The following is an 18214-nucleotide window of genomic DNA, read 5'->3' as shown; positions in this document are numbered from 1 at the left end:
ATATAAAAAAGGTAATTGTGACTTAGCTAAAAAATAAGACTTTTTTTCTCACAAATGCAAGTTACGAACTCTCAAATAATTGTGAGTTTATATCTTGTAGTTCTGACTTTTTTCTCTGAATTCAGTTTTTTCCCGTTTCTGCAACAGAATAAAACTAAAAAAGGTAATTGTGATTTTCTAATTCTTACTTTTTTCACGTAATGTGAGTTTATATATCACAATTCTGAAAAAAGTAAGAACTGTGAGATAATGAGTGAGATGTATAAAAAGTCGCAATTAAAGTCACAATTACTTTTATTTTTATTCCGTCGTGGAAACAACCTTTCATAAGAGCTTGATCTACTATGAAATTTAAAACTGCCTCCAAAAAGAACATTAATTGAACCTACACTGCAAAAACAGCCCCGAAACCCACACAATTGTCCACATTTACACGTCAATGACGCAGAGTGGGTGATCAGAAACATCACCTGTCTGGACGTCCTACACCTGAATACTCTGAAAAGACTGAAAGTCAGAAGATCAAACTAACAGCATCACAGTAATCTGAGTGTGAAGCACTGATATACTAATGCAAATGACACTGTTTTGAAGACGAGACTTTCAGGCTGTGCATGAACTTTCAGCCCATTTCACTTGCAAATCAAGTCGTTTTTCTCGTCTGTCCTGACGGTAAAGGCATTTGTGGAAATGCAACATCCAGGGCGTTTGTATAAGTGACAAAACCCCCCAAAGAGCCAAAAAACTGTGCATGACACAGCTGTGGATTGAACAAACATTTATTAAAAACAGATGAAATATATACATTTTAGAGTTTTATCACAAAATATATCATAAGATGAGTTGTACTATAACCTTTCACATTACAAATGAGAGCTGCAGCACTTGATTATTTAGAGCATTTAAATAAAGGATGCTGAAACAAGCAGACCATCATTTCTCTGAATGAGATATATGATTCAGCACACAGGTAAGGCCAAAGTATTGTTTGAAATCCAGAAGAAGAAATAAAAATCAACAAAAACAAATACTGACCATAATGAAAATGTAATTATTTGATATTTCATTGTTCTGGTTCATCTTGCTCCGCTTACCCTGAATCACAGGAATGATTAAATACAAATATCATCTCACTGAATGTAATTTATATTAATATGCATTGTAAAATTCAAATAAGACGCCTAAAAAGTTCCTGTCAGCTTTCACATTCAAATATCATGAAGTCCACACACCATGTTCGCAGGCACTGATATATCTGTGGGTTTAAAAACAAAACATGAGGCCTTTTAGTTATTACAATAATGTTAAAAGAACACAATTTTCATCAAAGAAGCTTCAAACACACTCAACGAGCAAAACGACACACCCTGTCAAACCTGACCCAACCACCTTAGTCATAATGACTTTAATGACTGATAGATACCATATGTTTTCACTCATTCCATTATAACGGACCCCTACGGCACCTTTGAAGGGATAGTTTACCCAGAAAATAAATAAATTCGTCAACATTTACTCATTTGCATGTTGCTCAAATCTGAATTACTTTATTGTCGTAGCAGACAAAAGAAGAATCGGGTTTGACACCATGACAGATGTTGTAGAAAAAACAATATGCCACTTTGAGTGTGTGAAAAAGTGATTGAGCACTGAAATCTGCGTCTGTTCATCACACAAAATATCATATGACTTGGAATATAGTGTCAGTCGTGGTCACAGATGTTGAATTATTTATGTTACACAGTAACACAGAATAATAACATCATATAGGTGTGGAATGACATGAGGATCAATTGTTGTTTTCTGGTGAACTATTCCTCTGAGATATTTGAAAAGTTTGGAATTATTAAGAATATTAAGCTTTATGTTTGATAAAAAAAAAACAGAAATATTGTGAAATATTAATAATTCCACGCTTTTCAAATATCTCAGAGGAATAGTTCACCAGAAAACAACAATTCACCCTCATGTCATTCCACACCTATATGATGTTATTATTCTGTGTAACATAAATAATTCAATTTATGTTATACACAGATGTTACTGTTCTATGTTTTTATTCTATGTTACACAGAATAATAACATCATATAGGTGTGGAATGACATGAGGGTGAATTGTTGTTTTCTGGTGAACTATTCCTCTGAGATATTTGAAAAGCTTGGAATTATTAAGATTATTAAGCTTTATGGTTGATTAAAAAACAGAAATATCGTGAAATATTATTACAATTTAAAATAGCTGTTTTCTATTTGAATACATTTATAAAATGTAATCTATTCCTGTGATCAAAGCTGAATTTTCAGCATCATTACTCCAGTCTTCAGTGTCACATGATCCAGCCAATCAGCATATTAGAATGATTTCTGAAGGATCATGTGACACTGAAGACTGGAGTCTGAAAATGTAGCTTTGATTACAGTTACATTGTAATTATAGACAAAGGGGAGCTGTGGCGCTGCTGGTGTTCCTTGTATCCTCTGGTGCTCTTGGAAGGGTTAAATGTTCATAAAAGAATTTGGAAAAAATCCAAGTCCTGGCACTCAGTCAGTAGGATGCAAAAGTTTAAAAGCCTTTATTGTTTTAAGGGCTAAAACATTAAAACAACAACGCGTATCGGCCCACTGGCCTTCATCAGGGTGTTGGTAACAAACAAGACAGAATCAAGTCATACTTAGCCTGGTTAAAACCAGACCATTCTCAGTTGTAACTGAGTTATGGTCTGGCAAAGCGTCATAGACAAATCATTTCCAGAGGGGCGTCGCCAACGGACGTCGCGGATAGACCTAAAACCAATCAGAGCGATAAAGGAGATGACGTATGCAGAGCGGCGGAGAAACATCTCCGAGTGTTGTTCTTTGCTCGGTTTTTAACTAAAAGGAAACGTTCAAATCGCTTAAAACAGACGCGATAGCTGATTCGAACGAGTGATGTTCGACGGCGGCATCCATCTCTGTAATGTAGGCTACAAAATCTGCTTCAAAATCCCAGCGCTGTCGTCATCGTGTAAAGCCGCCCCAACGTTTCTGATTGGTGCCTCGATTTCGGCGGATTGGAAATGGGCTTGAATGAGCTCTTTACCAGACTAACTTTCAGAGCAAATCTAAATTTGCCGGAAGTTGTCTGGGTTTTTCCAGGCTAAGTCATACTTATAATTGCATTGATTTCAGGTGTGCCACTCTGGCGCTTGCAACACAACTTCTTGTCCACTAGAGGCAACAGTTCAAGTCATGTCTAATGCCAGAGGTTAAACCATACAAATACAAGACCAAATGAGAGGAAAAATGACACCACTACAAACATCCAGTGTACTCCACACAATATGCACCAAAAGTCAATAAATATTAATAAGCTAGTTTACACATAATAATTCTTAATTCATAGTCAAGATGGTTCTAAAACAACATGTAGAAAAAATGGCAATTGGGTCTATTGCATTAAAAACCTAGTCATCAACTAGTCAACAGAGGGAGACATATTGGATCTATTCCTTGAGGGCCACTAGTCATCCAGGTCTCCATGAAGATTTTGACCTTTCACCCTTTTTGTAACTGTTGTGCCTCAATATGGACAGTGTATTGCTGTTCGTAAATGATGACTAGTTTTTGAATGCAATAGACCCAATATTTCACTATTCATGTTGTTACCGCTATTCCAGTGGGCCGATACGCGTTGGTGTTTTAATGTTTTAGCCCTTAAAACAATAAAGGCTTTTCATAATTAGTATTTTATTGAGTTTTGAACACCACTGTTACATTGTAGTCAACATTACAATTGACATTTTAACATATATCCCATAGTGATGATACATTTTGAATAAAAAAACTAAAAGGATTAAGCCAGAAGAGGTAATAGAAATCAAATAGCAAATAGAAATAAATAGCATTCAGATATTTAGCATTAGCATAATTAGTATTAGTATTTTCCACATTTCACAATAAAGGCTTTTTAACTTTTGCATCCTGGACTTAAATTTGGTCCAATTCTTTTTTATGTACATTGTAATTATATTCAAATTAGGGCTGTCAGTTAAACGCGTTATTAACGGCGTTAACGCAAACCCATTTTAACGGCGTTAATTTTTTTATCGCGCGATTAACGGTCTTTTTGGCCTAGCAAACTTTGTAGGTTTTTTTTCACATGCTTTTGCAACAGGACGGCATGCGGGCCGCTGCGCTATGAAACCCATTCATTTCAATGGCTTGCGGCGCGCGAGGACGTTTTGAAAGCGCAAGCGGATCTAGCTAGACCGGAAACAAAACAACAGGCACGCCGCACACACTTGTTTGGGCTTGCGAGCCGGATGCGCGAGCGCGAATCTCTCTGCTCGCGCGCGGAATATAATGTGCCGAGCACGAATCTCTCTGCTCGAGTCGCGCGCTCTCAGAGACACGCTGCTCTTGTAAGAATTTTCTCTGGGCTCACTCAGAGAATATGCCTGCACTTAAAACGTGTTCAGTGCAATCGCGAATCTCTCCTCTTCCCCAGCTAACAATTTTAGGTTATAAGAATGTTTTCATAACGTTCCCATTAAGTTATAAAAACGTTATTTCTGAATGTTATAGGAACGTTCAAAACGTCCAGTTTTGAGTGGGTGACGAGCGCGAGACGCCGAAATGGATGCCAATAAGATTCTGAATGGAAAGTTTACTTTTAAAAAGTTGCCAAATGGTTCCATTGACAAGACCAAAGTGATCTGTGTGTTTTGTCGTTGTGAACTGAGCTATCATCATCGCAGCACGTCCAGTCTGAATACCACTTGATGATGACCAGCACACACACACACACACACACACACACAGCTGATGCGAATTCTCCGCCCCCTCGTCAATATCAGGACCTCGTCAGTATTTATTTCACCCTTTTATTGATGGACAGTGTTATATTGTGTGAGAGATTATTTGCTCCAAGTGATAATGTTTTAGTGTGAAATTGAACAGTATATGCCAGTGCTTCTCAAAGTCCGGACTCCGGTCCGGATCCGGACCCGGAGGGAATTCAATCCGGACCCGCCTCCATTTCGTATTTCAAGAGCCCTAATTGTGTGTAAGGGATTAAAAGTCTGGATTTCCTATTTTGATAAACGCATGTTAAAATCATTTGTTTATTTTTTATGATGGTCCAAAATTAAAACAAAGGCGAGATATTTAAAGTTTTCCTCCGTGATGTAGTTGCCATGACATCCAGTGAGCGTGTGACTTTTGACGTAATCGGGCGCGACCACGACGCGACACTTCCTGGCGCGTTTGAATGGGTGTGGAGGATGTCATTGTCCAGGAAAAGAAAAGTTGACGAAGAAAATAGAGTTTTCAAAGATGATTGGAAAGAGAGGTATAGATAGCCCAAATCTCCCGGAAGTTCCAGGAGTCTCCCGCATATTGATAGCGGCTCCTGATGCCCGCAAATTAGTTCAAATCTCTCGGAATCTAGAGCTCGCGAGCTCCAAACCGTGCAGCGCGCGTACAGCAGAAAGGGAGAGAGCGAGAGACCTTACGTGTGTGTGCAAAGTGTGTGCAAAGTGTGTGCCCCCCCCCCCCCCCCCCCCCCCCCCCCACTTTGAGAACCCCTGGTATATGCCAATATTGTTTTCAATAAAAAACATTTGCACAAAGCAAGCCGATCCACTTTTCCATGTTGATAAGAGCATTAAAATGAGAAAAAAATAATGGGACAAAAAGAAATCAAGAGACATTTAGAATAGATAAAAATGTGCGATTAAATGCGATTAATCGCGAGTTAACTATGACATTAATGCGATTAATCGCGGTTAAATATTTTAATCGTTTGACAGCACTAATTCAAATAGAAAACATTTATTTTAAATTGTAATAATATTTTAATGATAGAATATCTTTATATCAAGTATATATATTTATATAATGGTCATATTAAACGGTGTAACGGTACTAACAGTGTGTTGTACCTGTACATGCAGCATAAATAAACTGATACTCTACCTATTTTCTTAGGTTTGGGGAGATTGAGGTTGTTCATGATGTTCACAAACTCGTCCAGTGTCTTTGTCAGCCGTGGATTAAACTTCTTTTCCTCATCTACGGTGGACACAGTCTGACCTTCAGCGTTCAGAGTAGATCAAAACAAACAGGAGAAGAAATAATGCACAAAACAACAAAGAGAAAGTCAAATATCCCTACTACTACTACAAACCTTAGTAAATAGTTGTTTAATTGTTTAACATTGGTGTCTATTATCAGATTACTCAAAGGACTCTAAAAGCAGCGGTGTCCACACAGTTAAAAGTGGTTTTAGACTTTAGTTCCCCGTGGTAAAATGACTGTAAATGACGTACCCTTGTAGTCGTGTGCGGGGTAGATGAAACAATGTGCAGGCAGGGTGAAAATCTTCTTATGGATGGACTCGTACAATCTCTTTGGACAACCTGAGTGAAGACAGAAGAGGAGCTTTACTGTCTCGCCATCATGTGGCCATTCGAAGTACTACAAAAACAAAGGCAACATGAGCACAGGGAAAAGTCTACAAACTATTAGGGCTAGGTGATATTGTGAATATTCACTAAATATTTACCATGATATTACTCTACATTTTTTTTTCACATGAATTTCATTGATTTTATTCTGCTTTTCATTTGGGTATTACATTTTCTAAACAGTTTGTCACTTGACCACCTTCACAATCAACGTAGGGACATATTGGCGTTTATGACTGTGTTGTTATATTGGCGCATTTAAATGTAAAAGATTAAATCTTATTCTTCCTTGTGTACATTTAGAGAAAAACAGTATGAAAATATTGTTATGACCTATAATGCTTTTTACATTTTCATCTTTCTTTAGTGTGTAATGTTGCTGTTTGAGCATGTAAAAGGTCTGAAAAGTTACAAAGCATAAAGTCCCTCCCAGCGGGAGTTATTCTCTATATCAGTGTCACTGTTTCTGAACTCTCTGAAACGCCTCCATTGTAGTCTTGAGTTTTTTTCCAGGTATAAACACATCACAATATTCCTAATTTTAATAATTTCAGCCCAAGGCATACGCAAATAAAGGGGCGGGGCCTGGTTGAGTTAGTTAGTAGTGTGTTGAAACTTGTGGTTATGGTAAGGGGCGGGACATTTCAAAAACAGCTGACCAATCACAACACAACGTTCCAGCCAACCAATCAGAGCATATTGAGCTTTTCAGAAGGAGGGGCTTCATAGAGACAAGAGCGATACTGACAAACTGGGAAGAGAAGTTGAGCAACAATGTCAAATATATGAAAAATACTGTGTTTACTGAACATTAAGGCATGAAAACATATTCTAGTAGAGCCCAAAGACAAAATTAAGACTCTGTAAAAGGGCATAATATGACCTCTTTAACAGCTCCACAATTGGAGATTCGCTCAATCAATACTGTATTTCTGTAATCCTAACACTTCCGTCACCTTGCTGAAAGTCTGTCCGTCCGCAGCCCCGGATGAGGATGGCGTCACCAGTGAAAGCCATTCTCTGATCTCCAGTGACGTACGTCAAACATCCATCCGTGTGTCCCGGGGTCTCTCGCACGGTTAGACACTGAAACGGACCAAAAGCCAAAGTTCGGAATAGAGTAATAATCCTATCAGCACTTTATTTATTATATAACCTGTTCAACTCTCACTGACTATGATAAGCCTGATAACAACGCTGTAAAACATCAACACAGCCTTTGTGTTTTTCTTCACACTGTCATTAAAATAGATGAACTATCATAAATAAACTAACTGTAAATGACCTGTTCATGATCCTGTTTGGAAATCTGAGTGGATTGTAAGGTTTAGCGCATTGCCCTGATCACTTGCAATATTAAATTATATTTTTATATTGTATAGGTGCTAGTATTATATATTATTTCATATAAATAAACATACTGTAAATGACCCAGTCAGGATTTTGTTTTTGAAACGGTATGGATTTTAAAATGTATTGAATAGCCCTGGTCAGGCGTAATCCTTCATACATGTTTTCCGAAGGTGATCCGGTCTCCCTCTGAGAGAAGTGTATCCGCAGTGGCTCCGCTGTGTTTGGAGATGCAACTCTTCAGTCCAAACACCTTCTTCTTCAGCAGTCCAGTGCCAGTGATGTGATCCGCGTGACAGTGAGTGTTCGCTGGTAGAGAACATGCACAGACAGGCATCATCAAACTGACAGTAGTTTTTCAGTCATTTTTGCATCTATTTCATAAATGGAAGATAGAACCAGGGCCTAAAATGAACACTTGCCAAGCTCCAAATGCGAGTCAAAATCGCCGTTTGCGAGTATATGAAATGGTGACTCGCCAGTTGGCCGGTAACATTTTTGTGAATTCTAACAATGCATGACGTCAACGGTGCTCAGGACGGTTGATGGAAAAAGGAGCTCATTACATTACTCACACACTGTGTAGAAAGTTTTGTGTGCGCAAACATCCAAAGTGCGCGCCCAGAAAGTGTGTCTCAGACAGCATGCGAATACTAAACTGAGCTCTTTCACGTCTTCTTGCGCTTGAGAAAAAAATCTCTCACTGCTCTAGACTGAATAACTTTTGTAACTTTAATAAAGATTAATAAGGATGCTTAATTTATACAGTGAAGACTATGCAGTGTTATTTAACATTTGCTTACTTTATTCAATTTCTGTACCTGAAAACTACAGTCAGACATACCTGATAAACCTGAAAAGCAGTTTTTTCCCCTCATTTGTATCTTTAAATATAGTATTTATCTGTGCTTTTGCTAGTAATTAGATTATTTGTTCTTATTTTATTACTGACGGTTTACTTGTCTTTAATACTGTTTTAAATTTACATTAGTTAGGCTAGTAGTTTTAGCTGTGGTCTCAAAATTGGAATAGAGAATTGTGAATTTTCACTTGTATCTAAAATTTGTTGCGTTTCGTGGCTCCGGCCATTGGCGGCTGTGGCAAAAAAGTCAGTTTAAGGCCCTGGATAGAACGATAGAACGATAGATAGATAGATAGATTCACCGGCCACTATGAGTTTAAGTCCCAGTTGATCGATGAGCTGCAGGTCTCTGTCCACTGTTTCCAGCACGGGGTCGATCAGCACGGCCTCGCGGGTGTCTGTGTCGGCCAGGAGGTATGTGTACGTGCTGCTTTCAGATTCAAACAACTACAGGAACAACAACATCATCATCAGGACTGTCAGAGTGAGTCAGCTGAATGTGTGTGTCCAGTAACATTCCATTCATATTTGCTTTCATCTGCAAACTACGGCTACCGTGTATCTGTTTACTCGTTACATGCAGCTCACACAAACACAAAAAATCAACAGGGTAACATATTTTCTGACAAAATTCCATAGTAAAACTTCTTTGATCTAATTTGATATTTTCCACCACTGATATAACGATATAAAGCCGAAAGAGAGCTTTTACAGAAGTAACGGTAACACTATACAATAAGGTATTAGTCAATGAATGCAATAATTAATATTATCTAAAAATTTCAGCAAAAAGCTATTTATATTTTGTTACAGTATTTATTCATCTTTGTTAACATTAGTTAATAAAAAATACAACCGTTCCTTGATAGTTCATGTTATAACTCAGGTCCATTAAATAATAAGAAAAAAACTTTTGGTTTTAATAATGTATAGTAAATGTTGGAATTAACATTAAGATTAATACATGCTTTTGAAGTATTTGTCATGTAACTCATGTAGGCTATGTTAACAAGTGGAACCTTATTGTAAAGTGTTACCAAGGTTTAACTGTATTGGGTAAAAATACACAACATACAAAATAGACAATAGACAAAATATACTTGCATTTCATTTCATTCATACAGTAGTCATAAATATGTTGTTCACACTTATTTTAGTGGACGCATGCCAGTTCTGCTCAAGCTCACACAGGTCAGGTGTTCAGAATCACATAAAATATCAACATCTATTGCAGATTTATTGTTTTAGAAAACTTTAGGTCACATGATGCGAGATAAGCTCCTGCAGACTTTAATAAGCCTTTATGTGTCTGTATTTCACGTTGTCTTTATCACACCTCTGTAAATCCCTCTGGTTATTGATTGTATGAGATGATGTCCTGTAAAAATTAACTTTCCCTTGTCATTTTAGCAGTTCCGTATCTACACACAGTGAGCAGAGCACCATTAAATACAAAAACATACACTAGTTTCTCCTCATGTCACATGAATAAACAACTTAAACTAATTTGCAGAGCATCAGAACAGAGCAGCATCACCTGTCTGAAGAGCGGGGCCCCGGGCTCCATCAGTCCGCTGTAGAGTCTCACTGACGCCGGGCCTCTGAGATCGATCACCGGTGCTTTGCAGTTCCACAGCCGGATCGCAGAGCTCACTGCAGGCTTCAGTCTGTTTAAAAGGGCTACACTCATTTTACTTCTGTGTGCACGTTGGAGTCTCCACCTTAAACCGGTATGACGAGTCTCAGATCACTGAAGGAACTTGGGTCGTCAAACTGTAGCCGTGTAAACACCTTGTAACTGTAAAAGAGCGAGTGCACGCCTCCTTCCGGGATCACTGCAGATAGTAGGGGCGCGTATTATTTGGCAAGAGACGTGAATAGCTCATGCATGGGATCGCTTTATAAATGTGCTAATTTGCAGTATAGATAGTAATGTCGATTCCTAAAAGTGATCACGGGCACTGACAAGGAACCTTGACTTGTTCGCGCATGCGCAGCAAGCTCGTGTGTACAGCGCTGCCACTTGGCGGTGGGACGCCGAGTCAACTTACGAGAGAAAAATAGTCTCTAAACAAAATAACCATTAGTGAACGTTCTGTTAAATTTTTTATTAGGGTGTCACAAAAACCTCCCTCTCTGACAACATAGAAAACAGAAACTAGTAAAAAAAAATAAAAATAAAAAATTTATATATATATATGAATTAAGATCTTATTGATGAAATCTGAGAGATTTCTGTCCCTTCATTGACAGCTGCGCGCCCACTTTGATGCTTTAGAAAGTTAAAGACAGCGCCGCCGCTCCCACCACGCGCATCACGCGCTGTGCGTAGGGCACCAAGTGCTGAGGGGGCACCAAAAATAGCCTAATGAAAAACCAATCATCAAACTTTTTGTTATAATCAGATTCAGCGCGTTCTTCCTCTTCATTCCGCAGCGGCGCCGAGCAGAGACAGAGAGCACGTCAGAAACACAGGACAGGGTGTGTGTGTTCATGTGTGTGTTCTTCTGAGCCTCATTGGTCTGTCACTGCTCGTCAATGTCAGAATATTTGAGATGACCAATCAAATCAAAGTAGGCGGGCTTTATGTTCACAGACGCTGAGCGCGAATTTTAACAGTGCAACTCTACGCTTCAGTGTACGGTCAAGTGCGAGATAAGATGTAAGTAGCTAAACAACTTTATTTGACAGTTTTTTTTAGGTCATAAATGTTAAACGAATGACAAAAAATAATTAGGCAAACTAATATAGTTTTGTCTAATTTCGCCATTTTTAACTGAAAATAGGCCTATGTAACATGTAGCCTAGTGTAATAGTTTAGGCTACTGTCATTGTGAGGGGACAAGAAACATGAACAAAGCCGTTTTCATCATGTTAGGCACAGGATTTATAATGAATGTGTACATATTGAGAATAAAATACAAATTGTAACCTTTAGTAAATTAAAAAAGCCAACTTTAGGAGGGGAAGAGACAGGGCAAGATAAAAACAAAGAGAAAAAGAGTGTGATGCTGATGAGGAGAGAAAAATAATCAGCTGCCCACTGACATGGTTTTAAAGCTGTTGTTATCGAATTTTTTTTTTTTTTTTTTTTTTGCCTTCACAACATCTTAAAATGCACATCTGTAGTTCAGAAAAATCCAAAATTTCCCCCGAACACCCCTAACTAACCTGCCTCAAATTCGGGATCCCAGTGATTATAAAACCATGCCATTGCATGGTAATGAAACTAGTTAATAGTACGCATTAGACCCTAATCTAAAGTGTTACTTTTTAGCTTTTTAATTTTTTTATAAATCATACCCTCATTGGGGGCTTAGCCCCCCTAAATGAAAATACTAAATGAAAATGTTTTTTTTTAGGGGGGGCGGGGGGCATCATAAAGGAATTATGCTTAGGGCACCAAAATGGCTAGCAGCGGCACTGGTTAAAGAGATCGTAAAACTAATCGAGCTTCTGTTTATGTTCGCTGATCAATGTTTATATTTGTATAAAAGCCTAAATTCTATCTGTTCATTCATCATATAAAGCGATTGAGTCTCTTCAGAAAATTTTGGACTAAACCGCTCAATTCATATGGATTAGTTTTACGATCTCTCTATAAACTTTTTGTAGCGTCAAAGTGGTAGTTGCGTAGCTGTCAATGAGGGACAGAAAGCTCTCCGATTTCTTCAAAAAGATTTTCATTTGTGTTCTGGAGATGAACAAAAGTCTTATGGGTTTGGAACAACATGAGGATGAACAATTAATGACAGAATTTTAATTTTTGGGTGAACTATCTCCTCAAGTATCAACATCTTTGCGCAAGTTTTAGCTAACTTTTTTTGTCAAATGTTGTGAGAAATGCTCCTGCAGACTTTAACGAGACTTTACGTGTTTTATTTCTGTCCAAAACTGTTTACCAACATTCTTCAAAAATATCTTTTGTGTAAATAATGACAGAGTTTATACTTTTGGGTGGACTATCCCTTTAAAAGAATGTTCCTAATCTTATAAACGGATTCCCAAAATAAACCAAACAGTTAAGATAATATTTGGTGTTTGCTGGGGTTCAAAAGTAGGAAAATTGCAACGTTTCAATCAATTAAATTATACTATAATAACTAAGAGTTAAAAATACAATTCTAAAAGGCATCAAAGCAACATTTAACAGAAAACGATTTACAATTATAGTAAGCGACAATTAATGTTATTCACATAACCAGAGTAAACCACAGACATATTTACAGGTTTTTGAAGTAACCAAATAAAACTTTAGAGACTATCAGAGTCAGAGAGCTTACCTGGAAATACGCTTGTAAAGGTCAAAGCAGCTGCTGTCCGCCTCTATACCTGCACTTTCAGGTTCTTTGTAGGGAAGTGGGTGATGTACAAAAATATTAAATTATCATGAAACACAGAGTGTCTGGAGTCACGGCTCAAAAATATCAATGAGTCTCTGAGGGTTCCAGTGTGATAAAGCAACAACAGCAGCACACTAATTAATATTCATGAGCTGTCTAGAAGATTAAATGAACAAAAAAAAGCTTTTTACCAGCCACTATGAGCGCAAGTTCCAGTTCATTTATGAGCTTTAAGTCTTTGTCCAGAGTTTCCAGTACAGGTCAATCCGCATGATATGTGATCAGATTCAGATTCAAACAGCTATAGAAACAACATCATCACGAAGAGACAACTGTCAGAGTGAGTCAGCTGAATTTACTACGTCCCACATTCCATTCATATCTCCCAACATCATTTTTATTTATGTATTGTTCTCACACGCCCTTTTCTGAGCTTACGTGACTCCAGTCAGTCATATTAAATCAGCATGAGCCGGTTCGGATGTAATGATCTTTTATTGCAGCCTATATTACAGATGATCTGCTTCTATTCAAGGTTTCAATTATCTTTTGTAAGATTAAGACTCTGTACAATCTGTATAACAATACTGAATTTTCAAAAGTTATTATCGTTTATGGTGGCCACTGAGAATGCCTCTTCATTTTTATCCTGAAATGAAATGAAATAAATGTTAATGGTTTTTGGACTTAATATACATGCACATTGGTTTAAAGGAATGTTACCAGTTCAAATCAGTGAAAGTCTGTGTGTAAACAGTCTTTTTTGTTGGTGGTGTTTTGTTGTACATATCAAATAAAAGGTACTGGTTTTATAAAGTCATGTCAGGGGTTTGGTTGGTTTATTTTACAGTCACTCAGTTTTTTGCAATCCCCATGGGAGAAATTAATCTAAAAAAATACTTCCGGAACTAACGCTGCTGAAAAAGTAGGCGGGTGTAAAGTGTAAACAATGTCATGTCACCTTTAATTCCATAGTGCTTTTATACAATACAGATTGATCCGTACTGATTCCATTTAGTGTCAATGTTACAAAGTTCATCAATTCGATTGTATGCATAAAGTCCTGTGGTTTTACTTCTGTGTATTATGCAGTGTTTTGCCCCATAGACTTCCATTGATTTACATTAAAATGCATTACAGCAAATTTGATTTAAGGTCAAAGCTTAAGTTGAACCCGTAACATTCCTCAAACTGAATGATGATGCTGTTGGTGTTGTTTGTGTTTACACTGATGTATTGATCCAGCCACTGGAGAAGCTGAGTGATTCTGGTGTAGACGCCTGGTTTATTGCGTCTTCCACATCCTTCTCCCCAACTCACCACACCAGCCAACCTCCAATCACCAGCTTCAGTCTTACACACGAGAGGACCTCCGCTGTCACCCTGGAGAACAATTACACAACACACCATAACAAACACACACACACACACACACACACACACAGGATCCTTCAAGGAAATATTGGTGACACTTTACAATAAGGCTCTATTTGTTAACATGAACTAACATGAAAAATACTTCTAAAGCATTTATTAATCGTAGTTAAATTCAACATTTACTAATACATTATTGAAATCAAAAGTTGTATCTGTTAATATTGTTAAATGGACACGAGTTGACATGAACTATGTTACGCAGGGGCAGGGAAGAGAGATGAAAAGAGCAGCAGTTTTATTGAAGAAAACACACAAACAAAGGTCCAAAAGAGCAAAGAAGTTGCCAATAATCCATACAGGAAACGTAAATCCAAACAGGAATGATAAAATCCAAGCAAGAAACCAAACCTAACAAGGATAATGATAAAAAATGCAACAGCATTACATGGGGATGTAACGACAACAACAGACTACTGAAACACAGGGGTATATAAACACAGGGTAACAAGGGACAGGTGAGGGTAATTATTCACTATGGAAACAAACAAGGGAAACTATGGAAACAAACAAGGGGAGCTGAGGAAACGAGGAAAACACAGGAAGTGAAACACAGGAAGAATGGGAACATAAAATACATATCAAAATAAAAGATCAAACACAAAACGTGGAAACAAGACAAGAATTATGACTAACAATAAACAGTTGTATTTTTTATTAAATGTTCACAAAAGTCAGTGTTATATTAGTATCATTGATACTATTACAATTTTTGTTATTTTTCTTGAATTAGGTTTTATTTGATATTTTCTGCTATCGTTTTAATTTTAGCTGAAGTTTTAGTAATTTTGTTTAAATGTCTATATAGTTTTTATTAATGAAAAATGTTCTAGCTGAAATAAAATAAGTAAAAATTTTATTTCAGTTAATGTTTAATTAACTTCAAGTAATGTTTTTTTTTTTACTCATTGTTAGTTAAAGGTGCTCTATGTAACTTTTCTACTAAAATGAATCCTTTTTTTTTTTGCATGTGTGTGAAGGGGTTGTAATCACACATTAAAATGATCCACTTGTCGAGTTTTGCTATTACCTCTGAAGGCCAGTATTCCTATTTCTATGTGAAGTCTCCGGGTCGGATTTACCGCGAAATCCAACGGATGTGACGTGCATGCGCGCTCCCGAGCCTCTCTCCTTATATACAGTCTATTGTAGACGGTCAGGGAGTTACGTCCGGTTAAAGGCGCACGTTTTTCGGCTTATATCTCAGTCAATCTTTGATCAATATTCCCAAGACTCTAATCATTCGTAGTGCTGGACGGGGCCTTTCGAACGAGCCCGCCCCCGAGGTCCAACTCGCCCGGCTCCCCGAGTTATAGCCGTTCGAAATCGGGGGTCCCAGCGAACGGCAATCCGGTAGGGGGCATCCCCGAGGCCCGCCACTCTAGCGTTCGGGCAAGGGTTCCCCTGGGACCTCCTCCCCCGAATTTGAGCTCTCGCTCTCTGGGTCTTTGCGTTCCAGAGATACGAGCGATTTTCTTCTGAGATTGTGACGTCACCAGCGTCCGCAATTTTGCAGCGCGCCCGATGGTTTTCTGCTAATATCTCCGCGAAAACACCACCAAAAACTATGGAACTTATATGGTTCTTTTCAGCTCGACTAGATGGTCCCAACGAGCTCGGTGCTCGCCGAATCCGTCTAGTATTCGCCGAGATATTTGCGTAATAGACGGTATTGTCTATGAGTTCGAGCACGAGCGCTCTTGTAAAATTTGGTTGCAATCTGAAACATCACCACTAGAGGCCGCTAAAAGTTACAAAGAGCACCTTTAATGGTAATGAATTAACTGTTAACAAATTAGACTTTATTGTAAAGTGTTCACTGTATCAAAAACATTTCACAGAAAATGCACAATTCTGTCATCAATCACTGTTTTTTTGTCATTTTCCCTCATGAGCTCAACTACTGGAGGTCAACATGAATCAGATTTGACGTTTAGTGAATCTGTTCCTCATTGTTATTGGACTTGAAATAATGATGTGCATTTTTTTTTACCTTTTGTGTTCCACAGGAGAAAAAAGAAAGTCATGCAGGTTTGGAACGACATGAGGGTGAGTAAATGATGACAGAATTGTCATTTTTGAGCAATCTATCATGTTAATGGATGTGTATACCTGACAGGAGTCCACTCCTCCCTCCATAACGCCAGCACAAAGCATTCTGGGAGTGAGTTGGGAGCCGTACACGTTGGACTGTAAGCATATGGACTGATCGATAACCTGAACTAAAGCCTGTCTCAAGTGTGAGGACACCGACCCTGTATGAGAGAGTGAAAGACACCTTGAGGAGAGTTCGGGAGGCCTGTAAACGCTTCAGAAACATAATCTCACCTCCTTCCTGAGTGTAACCCCAACCTGTGACCCAGCATGGGGAATCAGGAGGAAAAGACTCGCTCAGACGTGGTAAACACACGGGTCTCACTCCATCTAAACAACAGTCAACACATCTGTTCTGAATTACAGAGGAGAAACCATCTGCATTAATATCACTTAAAGTCAACATGACATTTGCACCTAATTTTACTAGATTTTATTCTTATTGGTTTTTTAATACATTTAATACCTATCTATACATTATAATACAAAAAGAGATCCTCTTTTATTGATACTTTTCAACTAGACATAAGAAAGGAATCTTTCATTTGCTTTGAAATGTTAACAAATATCAAGATCAGAAAAGAGTATTTCTTACTCTCTGATTCAGTCACAAAACACATTATGTATGTTCATACGAAGATAAACAAAAAGAATAATATTTTAAAATGTATATATATTATTTATATATATGTAAATAGTAACAATAAATAAATACACACACACACACACACACACACACACACACACACACACACACACACACACACACACACACACACACACACACACACACACACACACACACACACACACACACACACATATACTGTATATATATATTAATATATATATATATATATATATATATATATATATATATTTATATACACACACATATTTATATCATTATCAATCAGACAAAACAATCAGATGACGCAAAACTCGGGAAATAATTTTCTATGCGCAGCTAATATTGCTTCACTACATTCACGGGTCTGGCAGGTCTACAGGTGTCTGAAAAAGGACAATAAATTTGCAAGGTCTTTACAGAGAGCGGAGACACTGCAATGACAGCAAGAAACGAGGGCTGTGCGATTAGTGAATTTCTTTCCTTCACAGCGGTGTGCTTTCTTTTCTCCCTAAAAGCTCAAACTTAATCCAAACCAGCTATATCAGTGATTGTCATAAAATACAGTCTACTGTTGCTAAACCGCAGGACGTGCTCGATAATAAAAGAATTATTAAAACTGCATTAAGCCGCGAAAGAGACACTGTTCTCCAAAAGGCTTTCTGTGCACGCGGACAAGCCAAGTAAACTTTGAGCTTTGGGTTCGTGCATAAACGGTTAAAAACACACAGAAATATGTCAAAATGTCCGGCATGGTGAGTATTCGCTTAAACACTGTCGGTTATGTCTTAAGTGAACATAAACAGTTGAGGAATAAGTCGCATGTGTAACAATATATGTCAGGGTTCTGTCACTTCTGTCCAGTTTATTTCTTGGCTTTGTGACAGAGCCCTGACACTCCTGTTTTGTCTTATCTTTGTCTGAGTTATGTAACACCTAACACCTACCTATTATGTAATAGCCTAATATACCTGCTGCCGTCTGTGTCATTAATGTTAATCATACAAATCAAAAGACAAAGAGAAAATCACTCATTGCTCTTGAAGGTGCTCTAAGC

The 18214-nt window shown here is 37.9% G+C and overlaps 2 protein-coding genes across 5 annotated transcripts in view; both read right to left on the bottom strand.

Annotated features, from left to right (window-relative positions):
* Nucleotides 1-763: 763 nt before the first annotated feature.
* On the bottom strand, nt 764-13063 carry ethe1 (ETHE1 persulfide dioxygenase). 3 transcript variants are annotated; one of them, XM_056259489.1, is made up of 8 exons: nt 12942-13063; nt 10196-10325; nt 8961-9105; nt 7957-8105; nt 7403-7532; nt 6309-6398; nt 5956-6072; nt 764-1255 (listed from the first exon to the last, which is right to left on the bottom strand). In XM_056259489.1, exons 2-8 carry the CDS (start codon nt 10223-10225, stop codon nt 1209-1211), a joined length of 708 nt encoding a protein of 235 aa, XP_056115464.1. In that variant the 5' UTR covers nt 10226-10325; nt 12942-13063; the 3' UTR covers nt 764-1208. The 3 variants fall into 3 exon arrangements, with proteins under 3 accessions (XP_056115464.1, XP_056115465.1, XP_056115463.1); XM_056259490.1 differs by lacking the exon at nt 12942-13063 and adding an exon at nt 10450-10598; XM_056259488.1 differs by lacking the exon at nt 12942-13063 and having other exon boundaries at nt 10196-10419.
* A 510-nt stretch (nt 13064-13573) lies between these two features.
* LOC130091540 (transmembrane protease serine 3-like) overlaps nt 13574-18214 on the bottom strand; it is a 10333-nt gene continuing 5692 nt past the window's right edge. For both annotated transcript variants that reach the window (XM_056259479.1, XM_056259480.1), the window contains 4 exons: nt 16764-16859; nt 16548-16690; nt 14229-14384; nt 13574-13650 (listed from right to left, as the gene is read on the bottom strand). In XM_056259479.1, coding sequence (XP_056115454.1) covers nt 13597-13650; nt 14229-14384; nt 16548-16690; nt 16764-16859 — 449 coding nt within the window. In that variant the 3' untranslated portion in view covers nt 13574-13596. The remainder of the gene's footprint in view (nt 13651-14228; nt 14385-16547; nt 16691-16763; nt 16860-18214) is intronic.

This window comes from Rhinichthys klamathensis, unplaced genomic scaffold, assembly GCF_029890125.1.
Source record: "Rhinichthys klamathensis goyatoka isolate OS25496 unplaced genomic scaffold, OSU_Roscu_1.1 h1tg000168l_1, whole genome shotgun sequence".
Taxonomy (NCBI): Eukaryota; Metazoa; Chordata; class Actinopteri; order Cypriniformes; family Leuciscidae; genus Rhinichthys; species Rhinichthys klamathensis.
The sequence above is the reverse complement of the archived record's forward strand: the minus strand, read 5'-3'. Positions and strand labels throughout refer to the sequence as shown.